This window comes from Triticum aestivum, chromosome 5B, assembly GCF_018294505.1.
Source record: "Triticum aestivum cultivar Chinese Spring chromosome 5B, IWGSC CS RefSeq v2.1, whole genome shotgun sequence".
NCBI classification, from domain to species: Eukaryota; Viridiplantae; Streptophyta; class Magnoliopsida; order Poales; family Poaceae; genus Triticum; species Triticum aestivum.
In genome coordinates, this window is record NC_057807.1 from 66,249,314 (window position 1) to 66,268,158 (window position 18,845).

General features: G+C 45.8%; 1 protein-coding gene and 1 long non-coding RNA gene across 3 annotated transcripts; one reads left to right on the top strand and one right to left on the bottom strand.

Annotated features, from left to right (window-relative positions):
• The first annotated feature begins 9,816 nt into the window (after nucleotides 1-9,816).
• On the top strand, nucleotides 9,817-14,403 carry LOC123110445 (light-inducible protein CPRF2). Its single transcript, XM_044530960.1, has 6 exons — nucleotides 9,817-10,169; nucleotides 11,158-11,245; nucleotides 11,884-12,004; nucleotides 12,562-12,637; nucleotides 12,716-12,841; nucleotides 13,914-14,403. The coding sequence occupies exons 1-6, from the start codon at nucleotides 10,044-10,046 to the stop codon at nucleotides 14,271-14,273; spliced, it is 897 nt and encodes a 298-aa protein (XP_044386895.1). The 5' UTR covers nucleotides 9,817-10,043; the 3' UTR covers nucleotides 14,274-14,403.
• A 2,073-nt stretch (nucleotides 14,404-16,476) lies between these two features.
• LOC123115688 (uncharacterized) lies at nucleotides 16,477-18,778 on the bottom strand. Of its 2 annotated transcripts, XR_006456703.1 has the most exons (5): nucleotides 18,324-18,778; nucleotides 17,998-18,226; nucleotides 17,324-17,672; nucleotides 17,154-17,246; nucleotides 16,477-17,081 (listed from the first exon to the last, which is right to left on the bottom strand). It is a non-coding gene; the product is annotated as an uncharacterized lncRNA (long non-coding RNA). The 2 variants fall into 2 exon arrangements; XR_006456702.1 differs by having other exon boundaries at nucleotides 16,477-17,246.
• Nucleotides 18,779-18,845: the final 67 nt, after the last annotated feature.

Genomic DNA, 18,845 nt, shown 5'->3' on the forward strand with positions numbered 1-18,845 from the left:
TTTGGTGTCATACCCTACAGTGTAGTTAGGGGGATAGGCTTCACTAAGGGTATTGTGAAGCATAAACATTTGACGAACAAGCGGATTATCAAAGCTTAGATCTAGGTTAGGGCTGATTGGATGACTGGCAAGCGATTCAGGAACAAAATACATAGTAAGACCATTTGGGCATTTTATCTTGCGCCCTACAAGATGTTTTAGGTCCACAGCAATAGCATCGGACGCCTTTGATTTCCGGCTGGAGACCTTTCCCTGCAGAAGAAAGTTAATTTTTCTTAACCACCCACATCTTCAGGGGTGGCTTCGAAGCAATGAGTCTAAGTGCAACATCTGAGAACTTCGGCTTTGGAGCCCTAGCAAATAGCCTTGCAAGAGGTGAATAATACTCATATGAATAAGCAGAATAGTTCTTAGTCTTATGAACATAGCGGTTCGAAGAAACACGCTCATATTCATAAGTCTGAGTATGATTTCCCTGCAAAACATTGGCGTTAGGGTGACTCTGGTGAATCCTCTGTCTGTATGAAGCCTTTGGACCATATGAAGCCTTTGGTCTAGGGTTTGTCTTCTTCCCTTGTGGTGTCATGATGACATTCATAGGAAGATTCTCAAGACAACTTTTGGGTACCCAGATCTTCTTCATAGGTGGCCCATTCCTGCAGTTAGTACCAATATACCTGGCAAACACTTCACCATTCTGATTCTTAAACAACTTATAGTTTGCATCAAAGGATTCATCAATGATAATGGGGTTAGCACAAGTAAAGCCATATAAGGTGGATGGATCCACTGAGGGTTCCTTTGCAGCAACCCATGTGGTTTTGGGGTATTGCTCAGGCTTCCAGTAAGAACCATCAACATTCATTTTCCTCTCGAACCCAACACCCTCTTTCCTAGGGTTTCGGTTCAGAATCTGCTTTTTGAGGACATCACATAATGTCTGATGCCCTTTGAGGCTTTTGTACATCCTTGTCTCAAGCAATGTCTTCAACCTAGCATTTTCATCAGCAATAGTAGTGGTATCCTTAGCAGAGGGGTTAGTTACCACATCAGCAGTTGAAGATATTGCAACAGTAGCAACAGTAGAACATTCAGCAACAGAGGTAGCGTTATCACGCTCAAGGCATTTTAGACATGGTGGTTCAAACCCTTCCTGAGCGGGACTGATCTGTTGAGCGCGAAGTGACTCGTTCTCCTTTTGAAGATCTTCATGAGCCGCTCTCAATTTCTCAAGCTCTTGCTTCCTTTGAAGATAATCGTAGGAGAGCTTTTCATGAGTTGTTGAGAGTGTATCATGACGACTTTCAAGTTCCTCGTACTTAACATGAAGATTTTTGATGTCTTCAATTAAGGACTGAGATCGGGTCATTTCCACGTCCAACAGGTCGTCGCTTTTGTCTAGCAATTTTTGAATATGTTCCATAGCTTTCTGTTGTTCAGTTGCAATTTTAGCAAGTGTTTTGTAGCTAGGTTTAGATTCACAATCAGAGTCGTCTTCACTTGATGTTTGAAAGTAAGCATCACATGAGTTTACCTTGGCACCACGCGCCATGAAGCAGTAGGTGTGAGCAGAGTCGTCCTGGTTATTAGCGTCAGGGTTGGTGACGGAGACATTGTCTTCAGTGTTGAATATGGACTTGGCAACATAGGCTGTAGCTAGAGCCAGGCTTGCAACGCCAAAGTCGGACTCCTCCTCAGACTCCACCTCCGCCTCCTCAGAAGCAGACTCCTCCTCTGAATCCATCACCTTGCCAACAAAAGCACGACCCTTGCCAGATGAACTCTTCTTGTGTGATGAAGACTTAGACAAAGACTTGGAAGAAGACTTTGAGGATTTCTTCTTCTTCTTGTCATTAGAATCATATTCCTTGCTCTTCTTCTTCTTCTTCTTCTTCTTCTTCTTCTTCTTCTTCTTCTTCTCATTGTCCCACTATGGACATTCAGAGATGTAGTGACCAGGTTTCTTGCACTTGTGACATGTTCTCTTCTTGTGGTCATGAGTAGAAGCTTCATCATTTCTTGAGCTGGACCATGAAGAATTTCTGAAGCCTTTCTTCTTAGTGAATTTCTAGAACTTCTTCACAAGCATAGCAAGATCCTTTCCAATGTCTTTAGGATCACCAGAACTGCAGTCAGTTTCTTCTTCAGATGAGGAAACAACCTTTGCCTTCAAAGCGTGAGTTCGGCCATAGTTGGGACCATAGATGTTTTCTCAAATATCTGAAACTCATGTGTGTTGAGCCTCTCAAGTATGTCAGATGCATTGAGTGTCTTGAAGTCGGGGCGTTCTTCAATCATCAGGGTTAGGGTGTTAAACGAGCTGTCAAGAGATCTCAGGAGTGTCTTGACGATTTCATGCTTGGCGATCTCAGTGGCGCCGAGTGCATGAAGCTCATTTGTGATATCAGTGAAGCGATCAAATGTGAGTTGGACGTTCTCATTGTCGTGTCTCTTGAAGCGGTTGAAGAGATTGCGAAGAACACTGATCCTTGAGTCTCTCTGGGTTGAGACGCCTTCGTTGACCTTGGAGAGCCAGTCCCAGACTAGCTTTGATGTTTCTAGAGCACTCACACGACCATACTGTCCTTTGGTCAGATGACCACAAATGATGTTCTTGCCAATAGAATCCAGTTGAATGAACTTCTTGACATCGGCAGGGGTGACACCTTCACCAGTCTTGGGAATGCCGTTCTTGACAACATACCATAGATCGACACCAATGGCTTCAAGATGCATGTGCATCTTATTCTTCCAGTAGGGGTAATTAGTGCCATCGAAGACAAGGCACGCAGCAGAGACTTTGATTATCCCTGCAGTCGACATAGCTAAAACTCCAGGTGGTTAAACCGAATCACACAAAACAAGGGGGTACCTTGCTCTGATACCAATTGAAAGTGCTAGTTATCGACTAGAGGTGGGGGTGAATAGGCGATTTTTATGAAAGTCTTCAAAACATGGGAGTTTCAAAGACAAACAATAGAAAATGAACCTATGGATATGCAGCGGAAGGTAGACTACACTGGGCAAGCCATAGTCAAGTATTCAATGAAGTGAAAGCACGAAGACTATTAGCAGCTAGGCAGTATGGATCAGGATGGAAGATAGTATGAAGCCAAACAACACAAGTCGTCACACAGTGAAGTCAAACAGATAATGCAAGCCGGCAATGACTTCACGAAGACAAACTGTAAGTAAAGAAAAGGAAGAGATAGAACCAGTAGCTTGGAGAGGACAGTGATTTGTTGGACCAGTTCCAGTTGTTTTGACAACTGTACGTCTGGTTAGGGAGGCTAAGATTTAACTCAGAAGACCGCGTCTTCACCTTATTCCCCTTGAGCCAAGGACACTTAGTCCTCGCCCAATCACTCTGGTAAGTCTTCAAGGTAGACTTCCAAACCTTCAGAGACTTTGTTCACCGGCAATCCACAATGACTCTTGGATGCTCAGAACGCGATGCCTAATTGGCTGGAGGATTCACAGTCCTCAAGTGTAGCAAGTCTTCAGATCACGCGGATAGAAAGACTTCAGTGATGCCAAACACTCTTTGGGCTCTGGGTGTTTTGGGCTTTGTCCTTGCAAGGATCTTTCTCTCAAAGGCTTCGGAGGTGGGTTGCTCTCAAACGACAAAAGCCGTGTACTAACTCTGAGCAACCACCAATTTACGGTGTATGGGTGAACTATTTATAGCCAGTAGGCAACCCGACCTGATTTGTCTGAAATGACCCTGGGTCACTAAGGAACTGACACATGTTCCAACAGTGAGATTTCAGACACACGCGGCAACTTGACTTGGGCTACAAGTAAAGCTAACTTATCCGCCTCTAGATAAGATTTGCTCCCATTATCTTTGGTCGAAGACATAGGATTTGGTTGAGCATCACTTTAGTCACTCTGACTTTGTTCACTTGGACCCACTTAACAGTGCGGTGGTTCCTATGACTCAACAAAGAAGAAAAGGAAACAACGAAACAACTAAGTCTTCGCGTTCCATAGTCTTCATGCGATGTCTTCTTATCTCATAATCTTCAACGTGAATATCTTCACAGACCACCATTGTCTTCAATGTCTTCACACATTTTTAGGGGTCAACTCCGGTAGGTAAACCGAATCAATGAGGGACTACTACCTGTGTTATCCTGCAATTCTCACAAACACATTAATCCCTCAACCAGGTTTGTCGTCAATACTCTAAAACCCACTGGGGTGGCACTAGATGCACTTACATAGCCTCTTTCGATAAGTAAGAGTTTCGAACCCAACGAGGAGCTAAATGTAGAACAAATATTCCCTCAAGTTCTATCGACCACCGATACAACTCTACGCACGCTTAACGTTCGCTTTACCTAGAACAAGTATAAAACTAGAAGTACTTTGTAGGTGTGATATGATAGGTTTGAAAGATAATAAAGAGCATGTAAATAAAATCTAGGGGCTGTTTAGATAAAGAAATAACTAAGTTAGTTTTTGTAGAGAGCTTTTTGTCACAAGAAAGATATTTGTCCCTAGGCAATCGATAACTAGATCGGTAATCATTATTGCAATTTTATATGAGGGAGAGGCATAAGCTAGCATACTTTCTCTCCTTGGATCATATGCACTTATGATTGGAACTCTAGCAAACATCTGTAACTACTAAAGATCATTAAGGTAAAACCCAACCACAACATTAAAGTATAAAGTCCTCTTTATTCCCATACGCAAACAACCTACTTACTCGGGTTTAAACTTCTGTCACTCTAGCAACCCACCATAAGCGAATCATGAGCATATTGCAAACCCTACAGTGGGGAACCCTCACGCTTGCGCGACACTGAGAGCACCATAGGACAACACCAATAATAAAACATGGAACTCAAGCCAATCATGATCATCAATCAACCCATAGGACAAAACGGATCTACTAAAACATCATAGGATAGCCATACATCATTGGGAAATAATGTATAGCATTGAGGACCATGTTTAAGTAGAGATTACAATGGGCAGGAGAGGTGTTACACCGCTGCATAGAGGGGGAGAGAGTTGGTGATGATGGGGGCGAAGTTGTTGGTGTAGATCGCCGTCACGATGATGGCCCCGGCGGTGTTCCGGCTCCACCGGGAGAGAGGGGGAGAGATCCCCCTCCTTCTTATTCTTCCTTGGACTCCCCCTAGACGGGAGGAGGGTTTCCCCTCTGGTCCTTGGCCTTCATAGCTGCGGAGGGGCGGGAGCCCCTCCGAGATTCGACCTCTCTCTTTGTTTCCTTCTGTTTCCGCGCTCCCTGATTCTGGCCTTTCACCGTTTCTTAAATTCCCGAAGATCCGTAACTCCGATTGGGCTGAAATTTTAACATGATTTTTATTCGGATATTAGCTTTCTTGCGGCGAAAGAAGGGCACCAACTGCCTCACAGGGTGGCCACAAGGGCCCAGGGCGCGCCCCCTGCCTTGCCGCCGCCTCGGGCATCGTCTCGCGTTGATTCTTTTTCCCAAAAATCATATATATTCCAAAAAAATCTCTGTAAGTTTTTATCGCGTTTGGACTCCGTTTGATATGGATTTTATGCGAAACAAAAAACATGCAACAAACAGGAACTGGCACTGGGCACTGGATCAATATGTTAGTCCCAAAAATAGTATAAAAGGTTGCCAAAAGTATATGAAACTTGTAGAATATTGGCATGAAACAATCAAAAATTATAGATACGATTGAGACGTATCACGGAGCATGCGGCTCGGGCGCTGTCCGATCACCATGACCGTGTGGACAACATGGTGGTCGGGGTGTGTCGTTCAATGGCGGTGGTGTGGTAGTGCGTACCCCAATTTGGTGACGGCGAGTGTTGGCTGGGGTGAAAACCTGCTATGTCTTGTCAGGCCACCGCCGCCGGTGTTCTAGCGTCGTACCCTTCTTGAAGGCGTTGTCGCGGTATCTCACTTGTCGCCGTGGTGCTCCGGGGGAAACCCTAATCCTCGGATTGGGTGGTGGCGGCACTCTGGTGTCGTTCCCTTCCTGAAGGCACTGCGTTGGAGCCCATTGTTCATCATGCACAGCTTCTCCTCATCGCGATGGCTCATCCACGGTTGAGGGCCCCGACGACTTCATAGTAGTGCTTAATGTTTCATCCGATGTTTGCTTGGAGTAGGGGTGGTGGTATTGTTTTCAACATCCTTGTATCTAGCCTTAGGTGTGTGTGTTGTGTTGGTGTGGGGTGTGTGTTTTGTATTGGCTTGTTCGGTGATGGTTGCTTTATATATAAAGCGGGGTAACCCTTTTTCATCTCTGCATGAAGAAGGAGCCCGACTCCAGCAGCGACTCGCTGGACCAAGAGGAGTTGGCGCTCCACATCGCCATCCAGTGGTCGCTGTTGGACACCTACGGGAGCTCGAGTTCTATCGTGTCCTCCGTCGTAATGCGAGTCGTGGTCACCCATCCCGCTATGCGCCGCTCCAGAAATAGAGCATGGTGGTCGTCTTCCCTCCCCCAATGCCAGCCCCGCCCAGGCAGCCGCTGGGTGCTCGTGCCCACGGCTCCAGTGCAGATGCCAAAGTCGGAAGCTAAGGTGGCCCTGCGCGAACGGTAGCGGGCCACGGCCACGGCTGAGCCGGTCTCTTCCCACCATCGCACTCGCTCCGTCCCTCTCAACTCGGAGGAGGTGCTCCTCCACGAGGTCATGCGCCATCCGCTGACCACGGTGGATTTGGACACCAGGCACCTCTGGCGCAAAAATGCGAAGGCATTCCAGCTCGGGCTCGAAGCATCCGAGCGCCTCGCGAGGGAGGAGCCCGCTGTCGCCAAGGCGGCATGACACGCGAGGAGAGCGGCACCACCGGCACGGACGACGATGATCCTCCCGCCATGGACGCATATAGAGAGGAGATGGACCGTCGCCGAGGTGACCGCAAGGGCAAGGGCCCGGGCAAGAAGTGGTGATCTCACCCTCTCCGCATCGTCTATGTTTATTTTGTTTGTAGTATAATTCGGCGAAAAATGTCTTTTGGGTTCGATTTAGTTTGTCCGATGAACTATGCCCTAAATTTCTCTTTGGATGTTGATCTACGTTATTGCATGCATTGTATGGATTTGGTGCGGACATATGGGGACTACACAACGTGCGTGTCCGGACGCGTCCGCGGGTGTATAGGGACTCATATTAGGCGACTATGGTTGTAGATGCTCTTAAGTTCTACCACATATCTCTTTTAGAGGATGTACATCAATTTTTTATTTAGGAAAAGTACACACAAATCTTCTTCACTCGTCTGCTAAACAATTTGACCAGTTCAATTCTGAAAGTACATTCACCATAGTCACCAAAATCGCGACGTGTAGTATCTGCACCCGAGCTCAAATGCTCTCCGATGATCAGTAAAAAAAGATACTAGTAAAAACTCAGATATCTTTTTGGGATTAACTTTGACAAATGCTTTATGTGTTTTTAAAGAATAAAGAAAAGATTAAAAAAAAGAAGAAAAGATTAGTTCCACATTTTTTAATTTCTCAACTTTAGGAGGGTTTTATAAAGAGTTAAAAAAAATAGGGAAAGAGTTAGAAATGCCCCAAGCTTCCCAGCTGCAATGCAACAAAAGCAGCAAAACAATAAATCGCAATATTTCGGTCTTTCTTTTTAGGAAACTCGTTCCATCTTTCTATTTGCCTACTTTGCACACCGAACCGCCATGAAGCTTCGTGGTGCCCAGCCATCAGCATCAAATAAAATTCCGACGTCTAGCGAGATGCTGACATATAATAAAATAATATCTGGTTCGTGTCATCGTGTGGATAGGAACGAGCGGCGCACTCGGTAGTGTCCGACGTGTACTCAACCCAGAAAAATATCGAAAAAACCCAGGAAAAATATCAGCCGCGGAGCATGTTCGGTGGATCGCACTGCCCGCTGAGCTGGCTAGCCTCCCAGCCAAGTTAAAGATACGCTGTGGCCTGTGGGTCCCGGAGGAGAAAGGTCCACAACCAGGAACGTGCATAGATTCTGCCCACTTGGCTAGCAGTGTATGCAACTTGGCCTCAGATATTTTTTGCAACTTGGGGAGGCAAAATAATTTGACAATGACAGTTGTCTCTCCTTGATTTTTAGGCTTCGGTTGTTGGATAGCCATAAAATATGTATGTCCTGGCCCCATACTGCACCATTCGGATAGAGCATAAAAGATCAAGATTATTTTACAATATTGCTTTTTTTTTAAAGGAGGATGACCCCCGGCCTCTACATCTGGGAGATGCATACGGCCACTTTATTGATTATTCTCGATAACCATACAAAGTATTACAACAATGTGTCTGAATCCACCATCTTGGCAACATGTGCCGCTACTCCTATCCAATATGATGAGGGGGTGCTAGCTGGGCCACTACCCAAACCACTCACCTAAGCCTAACATCAAAAGCCGGAAGCCGAAACTCATTCGGTAACCCCAGCCGAGCCACATACTGGGTCTGGGGCGCAATCCGGTCAGACGCACTCGTGTGTCGTCGCCGCCATCTTCCACAGGTCCGTCTTCAGATCAAATTGAGGCTTCTACCTTGTCTGGCCAGTCTGCCATCGACGTCCCCATGACGCCAGACAGCTTCCTCCTCCTGCACGAGTCCATCTCCGCGCATCAGACGCCGAGTCTCCACAGCACCATGCCGCCGAGATCCGCCATCATCAATGTGAAAGATGAAGCACCGCTCCACCAACGTCGCCGTCCTCTAGTCCCTCGAGCCCGTGTGCACCTCCAAGAATGACGCCCCCAGGGGGGAAGACGACACCAGAGAGCCGCCGCCATCCGATCTACTGATCTAGGGTTTCCCCCGGAGGTAGCAGAGAGTGGCCTTGAACATCTCCACGACGATGCCTTCAGGAAGGGAACGACGCAGACAGCGTCGCCATCGCCGGCCTTGGCAATAGCCAATAGCAGGTTTTCACCCGGATCTGATCGAAGACCTTCATCTCTCGTGCACGGGTCGCCGCCATCCTTGCCGGGATCTGGAAGATCCCGCAAGCCAGATCTCAGTAGGGAGGAGCCCCCCCCCCCCCACCGAGACCCGCCGGCCAAGCAGGGGAGGCCGAGGCCGCGCCCACAGGACATGCCCGCGCCGCCGCCCCGGAGCAGCCCCGCGCGCCAATAGGCGAGGACCACCACCATGACTCCCGCCGCACCGCCGCCAGGAGCTCGACCACTCCGCAGCACGCCGTGCCGCCGCACCCGTCAACCAGTCCGGCGCCCAGGCCCGGCGGATCTGGCCCGCGCCTGACCACCCGCGCGAGGGGACGAAGGAGGCCCCGCCGCCGCCTGCGCAGACCGGGCTTTCGCCCGGCCACGCCCTCCAGCGGCGGCGAGGGGGAGTAGGGAGGGAGAGGGGGCCGAGCGGAGGAGATCGGGGCGCCCTCCCCGGCCGCCTCGCGGGTGGCGGCGCGGGAGGGAGGGAGGGAGGGAGGGACCGGGATGCAATTGCTGCGTGGTGAGCACAAAGCGAACTATTCTTTCGCCTTTTACAATATTGCTTAACAAGTAATTTGTCTAGATCCCCTCCAAAGAAGTAACTTTTATAGAATACACTTACTCTAGCAATTAGTTGGGGTATGGATGTGTCCTCTTTCGGATCTTTATTAAGCTTTCTGAACATTAAGATTGCATGTGTCATGGATTTGGTCTTCGCCGCCACCCATGTTTGTGTCTAGCAATGTATTTTGAAGCGGAGCCAGTAAATTTCCATGAAAAACACACTGTGGTCCCCACACGAAAGATCTAAATTTTGTGGACAGGAGCGCGCCGGAGCGGATTCTGGCCACTTGGCTTGCAAGTAGGCTCCTGAGATCTTTTTTAGGGCGGAGAAGTGAAACACATGGACAGCGCCGCCGAGACAGCGACTCCCCGTCCCCTCCACCGCCGCTATAAACCCTCCCCCCTCGCCGCCTCCATCTCCACCATCCTTCTTGTTCCCAAGCTTCAGTTTTGCGATTCACTCGCTCCCAGTTCCCGCTGTCCCGGTGTAGTAATTCTTTGCCCTTGTGAATAGAACTGCTATTATCAAGGGTGGGAAAACAGAGCAGCTATTTAGAGAATGGAGTGCAGCGGCGACGAGGTGGTGGAGCTGAACTGTGCCCGCGCCGGCGGAGATCCCGGGGAGTACGCCGCGGTGCTGAAGAGGAAGCTGCAACTGTACTGCGCCGCCGTGGCCAAGACTATGGTACGGTCAATTCCTTTCTGGTCTGACTGAGTTTTAGGTCGATCTGGAGCGTTTCATAAAGCTCTACTAATTCCACCGCAGATCCCTCTTAGAAGAGTTGTCCAGCAATTTTTTGTTTACAAGAAAACACCACACGGATCTGCTTCAGTCTTTTGAGTTCTGATGAACAACCTGACCAGTTCAGTTTTCCAAGTACAATTGCCTTACTGGCCGAATTGCTGCTATACTAATGCGCTAGATTTGTTACTGTTATAATTTACATGAAAATTGTACCAGTTGAGTATTATTCTCTGGCCAGGAATCCGCACGAAACAAAAATGATAATGATGTGCCTCTTATTCCTGAATGAAGGCGAGGGGAGAAGAATCCTAGTTTCCTTGATTCTCAGGGGAATCTTGGTGCATAGGATAGGATCACAGTTGGTTTTAGTGTGACATACTGACATGTGACATGTAACATGTTTCTAGGAGGGTAGATGACTTGTTTCAACCACATATACAGATAATGAGTATATTCTGATGGAATATGGTCGACCACAGATGACTATATAATTAAATGATTTGATGTTGTCGGACAGTCTGAAACAATTGGGTTCTCCAATCTTTTTCATGTCTGATATGGAAAAAAAAGTATGTTCTGATATTTTACTGAGAGTGACACGCAAGCACGTAATGACATAATTCTTTGCTTTAATTCTCCTACACCATTCAATTCACGCTTTGTGCCTGTTAGTAGCCGATCGTAGATGAGTGGCTGAATCAATCATCCCTAGTTTTCTACCATTTCATATCTCACATCAGTATTTCTCTTATCCACATTTACCCATTGATTCAATTGAAACTTACGGTTTATTATAATCGGTAACCGTCCGGGCGATATGTGTGATTTTGCATTCCTCATCAATCAAATTAGATTTTGCAGTGTGCTCTGCCAAATGCCATCTAAGTGTGATGTCCATGAGCTAATTTTGCCTGTAATTTGATTTCAGGAAGCTAAACCTCAAGAATCTTCTTTGAACTGCCTCAATTCACAAGCTTCGGACACTTCGCCATTGGTTTCTCAAGCTTCTTTTGATGGTATGTATGAACGAACTTCGATATTCACATTCATTTAAGTCCAAGTAACTTCGCAACAGGAAGTAATCAAAAGGCAGTAATTGACAAAGTACAGTTTAGGTTGACAGTATTCTGCAGTTCTGCTAGAGTGAATGTTATATATCAAATCCACCTCTGAACATTAGGTGCCTTTTTATTTGGTGCTCTCTGGCTTCTAGCACTCCTGAATCAGCAGAAGAGGCAAATGTCACTAGCAGTTTCTGTAGAGTAGGTTAACTGTTGTCCAGAGAATCCAGCAAAATGGGGAGAAATTTTCACTCTTGCTTTGGCAATATGGTGCCATGTTGACATGTCTGGAGAAAAGAGCTAAAATATATATAATATTGTTGAGATCAAATATGTAAAAGATGATAAATGGATATTTTGATCCCGTTTCATGGATGCTGAATACTGGCAATTGCATCAGAGAAGCATTCTTGTTGACACCAGTTTGCATTCTGACCATGTCTAGAGTCTAGACATATTTTCACATCATAGTATCTGTTTTAGAAGAGCACCTACAAGCGTGATACGGAACTAGGCATTTTTTGTACCATTAGAACTTCTAACTCTTGTGTGCATCCTCATTAAGCCTTTTTGTTATTTACTTCTGTGCATAGGTGACGGTACTGTTGTTCAAGGAAAGCCAGCTAATAGTTGTACATCAAAGGAGCAGTCAGATGATGATGATGGGGATCTCGAGGAAAATACAGACCCTGCCAGTGCCAAGCGCGTGAAGAGGTACTGCAGACTTTTTCTCATCACCATTATCTTCAACATGCAGTACAAAGCATCAACTTTAATCATTATAAGTTTCTAATGGTATCATGCGAACATTATGTTCTGCTGTCACCAGAAATTGTCATCCAGAAATATCTGCTTTCACCTTTTAACAATATTCAGTTATCTAGTTGGAAACAAATACTTGATAGTAATGGGGCAAGAAATTAGTTTATCTTGCAAGGATATAATATATCTTGATCTCTTTCCTTGCCCTGCCAGTTGAATGGTTCAGGACAAGTGAAAAGGCAGAGGGTACCATAGAAGATCCAATCCCTCCAAACATATATGCTTGTGTGGTACCAGATTATTTTTTACACACCCAACATATTTCACTATAAAACTAGAAATGGCCTTGTTTTTTAAATTTAAACCAATCCCACCAAAGTCTCAAATAGCAGGAGGCTGTAGTTTCGTACTTGGTTAGTTTCAAGTAAATTCCTTACCATTGTGCCATGTTGGAAAACTAGTGCAATGTTTGCCATGCTGAATTTTCTCTGTTTTAATTCTATGATCAGGATGCTGTCAAATCGAGAATCTGCCAGGAGGTCAAGGAAAAGGAAGCAAGCCCACCAAAATGATATAGAATCACAGGTTTGAAATTGTGCCTAACGATGTTTGAAACTCAACTGAAGTTAGGCCGGCCATGCTAATTACTGCACTGTCATCTAGGTTACCCAGTTAAGAGCTGATAATGCATCTTTGCTAAAGCGCCTGACTGACATGACTCAGAAATACAAGGAAGCTTTCCTTGGCAACAGGAATCTTACAGTTGATATTGAGACTATGAGGAGAAAGGTATATCCTTCTCTTGATAACTCTTAACTGCATCCTGCAACCTGCTGTAACTATTTGAAGGTCTGTGCTAGTGAATCTGTTGATTATAGCCATGGCATAATATTGTGCATCATATGTGTCATTACTAGTTACTTTTTTAGGCTCTGCACAGACCATGGTTGATGTGCTTTCTTTTCTTTGGAGAACCCATGCATGGCAATTAAAGCGATCTGGGATTTGACATTCCTTGTTTAGCATCATTTGTAACTTCCTATTCCTAACTGTACTATTAAAGATTACATTGCCATTTTGGGTTTGAGTTTGCCATTCTCATAAGGAGGCAGGCAGGTACTATCCTCTTCCATTAGTGAACAAGGAGTAGTTTAGTTCTATGTTTCACTCTCTTCTATTCTTTTAATTTTTTGGTGTCAAGAATAACAATGTTTTCTTACAGGTGTGGGTGTTGTAAAAACGAAACAAAATATAAAAAAGCGCTCATACCATGTTGCAATGCTCAGAGAGTGTGTCTCATTAAGCCTGTGGTTTTGGTCCTTATGGGAGGGTGTTCTGTCTCATACCGCACCTGAGGAGTCCAAACAGGCACAATCATACATACATTTGTTACTGCTTGTGTGTGAGTACATGCCAAACTCTGTATTTATGTCTTGGTAAAGGTGTTTCTAGAACATCCATTTTACAGCCATTACTTGTTGTCTTTTCTCTGCAAACACCAGGCATATTTCAATATTGTATTCACAAACATGTATATACAGAAACTTATGTTTTCTAAATCAGACGTATGTTACCCCTATGTGTATAAACTGTTTTTTTTCTTTCCAAAACGTTGGCAGTAGCTTATACTTAGATTCTACAAAAATAGTCTAGATGAGGTGCTATGTATAAGCTGTTTTTTTTCTCTTTCCAAAACGTTGGCAGTAGCTAATACTTAGATTCTACAAAAATAGTCGAGATGAGGTGCTAGTGAGATACAGCTTGCTTTATATTATCTGAAACAGGGTCAATAAACCAAATGTAACTAGTGCCATAATTTTCTTTTCTTTTCTATGTTAACAAAGTATGTACTTGTGTTCAGGTGAATATAGCTGAAGAAGCTGTCAGGAGAGTAACTGGGGCAAGCTTGATGTTCTCCACTACGTCAAACAGGGCGCCCTTGGCTTCATGTGTATCTGTTGCAGCTTCTGCTGATGCTGCTCCCGCAGAGGAAAGCATGAGCCATTTCCTCCAGGGTTTACTTGAAGACGATATGATCAAACATGACCTCTCAGAGGTAGCAACCCCTTTGCCCAATGGGGAAGAGATGACCTCAAGGCCGGCCCCTTTGCGACGCGTCGCGAGCCTGGAGAACCTGCAGAAGAGGATCCATAGAGATTCAGTGCACTCTGAGGACACGTCGATTTTCTCGGACCATGAAGTCCCTGCCAATGCTCAGTAACTGGATTGTGTAATTCTCCAGTGGGCTAAGTTTTGTCGTAAAGTATGGAGGCTGTGGCGTCCGTGTATATCTGGATGCTGAACTTTGTGTATACTATTTTGAAGGTAAATAACCTGCACTTCAGTCTTCTGATCCTGCTGCTTCTTCGCGCTTCTCAGCCTTGTGAATATCGTGCACAGGCAGATAACTGTACTGCACATGTCAGTGATGAGCAGAACCGTGTTTTCCATTTGGTGAACCTTGTGATGGTACTGAGGAATTGTGCCTAAATTTTGAAAGGGCTGTTGAACTCTCTCACTGAACTCATTATATATGGGGAACTATTTGATCAGATCATGCCATAATTTTATGACAAATATAGTAATTTTTGGCGCCATAATTTCAGTTTGCACACCAAACAAACACAACAAAAACAAATCAGAAACTGAAAGTCGATTTGTATTATGGCATACAACACTGTATTTCAATTACCTTCAAAATAGTATACATGTTGAAGTCCAGCGAGAGCCCAGTAAATTTTGGTGTGTGTAAGACAATAAGTTTGGGGGAACCAGCACAACCCTCTAGGGGTGGCTTATCTCATATATATAATGGGTGTGTTACAATAGGTACAATATACGCGAAAGTGCTAATGTGATCATGAGCTGCAGTGGTCTCTTTATCTTTACCACACGCTTCTCTCGAGATGGGCTGGTTTGGTTCGCTATTTACAGCTGGAATTTCCGTTGCATGGCCATGGCCCAGCTGTCGGAACCAATAGAGGATCCGTTAGCCAGGTCTGTCGCGGGACAGAATTTATGCGTCGCGGATCAGAAATTCCGCCATGATATGAGCCGTCTCGAACGAGATTCTGGACGAACGGCGACAGCACCTACAGTCATTTAATGCATTTACCCGTTGGAGCGACCAAGCAATCTCCTCCGGCACGGTTCTCATCTATTTATGCAGGTCCATATTCCCAGTGGTTAACTCATCACAAAAATTTGTAGCTCTACTACTACTACTCGGAACAGTAAACAAATCGTTTGTTCATGCTGCCTAACCACTGCATGGCCCATGTGACAGCCAGTACTTACTGCTCACCCCTCCCTAATGCGTCCATGCACGGGCTAGCATGCCATTTCTTTATGCGCCGGCAGGAACGGGCCACCACTTCCAACTAAGATTTGGTCTTTAATTAAGTCATGCGCATGCTTAAGGCTGGTCACAGTGGACGAGACTTGCCTGCTCCCTCCCCGTGCTCCCATCCGTGCTCCCGCGTACGTGGCTTGATTTGATTGGAAGAAAATAAAGCCCGGCCCCACCCCCTGAAAATCAGGGGGGGGGGGGGAGATGATTAGATTAGAAAAGAAAAAGAGAAAATAACAGCCGTAGGATGAAGTGGGAGCACGGACGGGAGCATGAGAAGGGAGCAGGCAAGCCGGATCCGGTCACAGTGGGGAGGAACTTATGAGTAACATCACACACTCCAATACAACTTTGCTTATGTGGCACGTATTTAATGAAGAGAGAGGTGCTTGTGGTACTCCCTCCGTCTAGGTGTGTAAGTCACCTTACGAAAATCAAATTTTCCCAAAACGTTTAGGCGTCGTTCATTAATTTCTCATCTCCGTTCCCTCCCAGCCTTGTTCGCCAGCCAGCTTTACCTCCTATACCTCGTTATCTTCCAGCAAAAGCCCCTCTGCCCTTTTTTTCTCAGGCAATGACCAATGCATGCAGCATGTCTATGCGTTGATTAGGCGAGAAATCAATGCGGCTTTGCATGCTAGAAGCACGTGGGCATGCATGGTAGTTAATACGTCATTCTCTTAATTGTTGCGATTAAATGCTATGTTTAGAAGAAGGAAATCAACGTTTTGATTGAAAGAAGGACCGGTCCAAATTTTTCTTCTCCTCCAATCAGCTTGTATCTAGGTCGTGATGCACCTTCTAATGTGACTTACACACCTAGACGGAGGGAGTAACTACTCCCTCCGTCCAGGTGCATAGGGCATCTAAGAAAAAGCACATTAATTTAGGCGCAAAGAGATTGGTCGAGAAAAAGTAAATCGGACTATGACTCCAACCAATCACCGCTCCCCTTTCTTCCTCTTAAATGGATTTGTATACAGCAATCAATTGCTAATTAATATAGTGGGGTCGTTTTGACTTTTGCATGAAGCCCGATTGGTAGGGGGCGTGCATGCATAATTTTCCAGGGAAATTAATCACAGCGGGCTGCGTATGGATATGAGGCATACGAGGCGTTGGAGGATAACGAGATTGAATTAATAGCTACACGACTTATACATTTGGAATAGCTGATTTTCGTTAGATGCCCTATGCACCTGAACGGAGGGAGTAGCTAAGTTACCCGAACATCACACACTCCAAGAAACAATGAGTCTATAACCTAATAAATACATAGTTGCATGACACTACATAGATGTTCCTACCCACTATGGAGATAGTAACATAGTCTAGGGAAGTGTGTAAGTTACTAGCTTATGTTCTTGACCATTGTGACCAGCCTAAAACGGCAAAGACGTCTTTGCCTGCACTGCTCCCCTATTACACGTGGCTAACTACAGATCCCTACATAATCCTACGTCGCTTGGCAACCGACACGGTGCTCTCTTCAACAGCATCCTCCTCCATCACTGATTCTGAAGCCTGTCCCGTGGCTCCTTCCTACTCAGCATCTGAAGTGTTGACCATCTTCCAACCAGCTTCGGGATCATGGTTGCCGCACCCCTCTACTGCATCTGCAACAGCGGGGTGCATGACTGCTACCTCACCGGCATGCGTCTCTAAGCCTGCTTCCCCTGCCTTCATATCATACGAGGTAATACTAATCAGTAAGCACGGGTGCAAGTCCAATCCAATGAATTAGTTGCTTACATTCTCTGAAACCGAAGAAACAATTGAAGCGTCAGGTTCGCTGAGCTGGGATTCTGCTCCTTGATTCACCGAAGGCTCCGAATCTGCATCTTCCTGAAAATGCAGAAGCCATGAATGTCTGCATATGCACTTCTGGTTCTACAATCATTTAGCAATAAACTTAGATTTACCTGAACAGGAACGACACGGGCAAGAGAGCAATCTTTAGAGCTGGTTAATGCAGAGATGGAGAAACCATTCTGATCCATAAAAATACAGAACAATGTCTAGATTAACATTGTACAAAGGCTCATACGATCACATCTTAAGCCTCAGCTCAGCCGCTTTGTGGCAGTTGTTCCTGCGGTGCCCTTCAACACCACACTTCTTGCACTTTGTCCTGTTGACATTTAGTCTGCTCTTCCCATATCTGATTCCAAGTCCTTTCTCCCAGGAGTACAAATTGTAAAAATCGTATGCCTCTCCAAGTGTATCGAAGCTGATCCCTATTTTTGGCACAATGACATTCTCACCTGGACCCTGATTTTTCCATCAGCACAGAAATGCATTCGTAATTAGATTCACATGTACCCCATTAATAGCAGTTTAATCTAAGAGAATTCATCATTTCAATTGGTACAGTGTACACACATATAATTTATACGCCATATCTCTATTCATGAATTGCATGCTCTGTTTTCAATTATCTGAACTAGTTTTTTGAAAGGGTTTACTGACAGCAAACATGCCTACTTATTCAGTCCATGCAAGAAACAACCTGCATCCGCGTGCTGAATCCAGTTTCAACAACTGTACTAATCTACAAATTTAGGTAATGTATACAGGGCGTCGCAGGCGACCATACCTCTGTGTCCATCCCGGAGCCTATGGATCAACTTGTTCTATTGAGTGTTCAGATGCTTGTGGCCGGTCTGCACCCTCGCCTGTTCCCACAGCAGTCGCCGAGCAGATGAGCGCATCTGCACCTGTTGCACTGGCTGCCGGCAACTCCCCGCCCGGCATCGATAGAACCGGATGGCTAAGAGGCTCCATAGGTATGTCGCTGTCATTCACTTCCTCTATCAAAAGTTCTACTGCACGAACACACCCACGGCAAGAAAAAAAATAAGATCTTGCAAGAACTACAAACCCAAATCAACCTAGGGCAGTCACAAGGGGCAAGAGTCGCACCTGTTGACTGGCTGCATCAAGAACTCCATGGCCGTCGGAGCTGCCTCACCGCAACCCTAAGGGATGGAGCCGCCGCCGCCGAGCCGTTCTCGATAATACCAGACCAGACCAGGAGATGGTGGAGGTATGAGGCAGCTCGATCCACCTACCCCACGTTTGCATTTGCTGCAACACAATGACGTCGTTTCCACGCTTGAATCACGGACCAGAATTTCGCGCAGGTCTCGAGCCACGGCTCTGACGCCCAATCTCCACGGCCTCGAATAACCACGCACTTCAGGTCCACCGGCCAGGAGATTTTTCTCCTTTTCCTACTCATTTCCACGCTGTCTGATGCTCCTGAAACGCTGTCTGATGCTCCTGACACCGGCCCCATCTCTTACACAAAACGAATCACGACGTTATATTGGGCGAGACAGATTCCGAGAGCCTGTGTGCTCGGGATCAATTCCTCCGCGTCCCAATATACGTACATAAATATAGAAGCTATACATAGCCTAATACCCTTCCTCAATCTTAGCC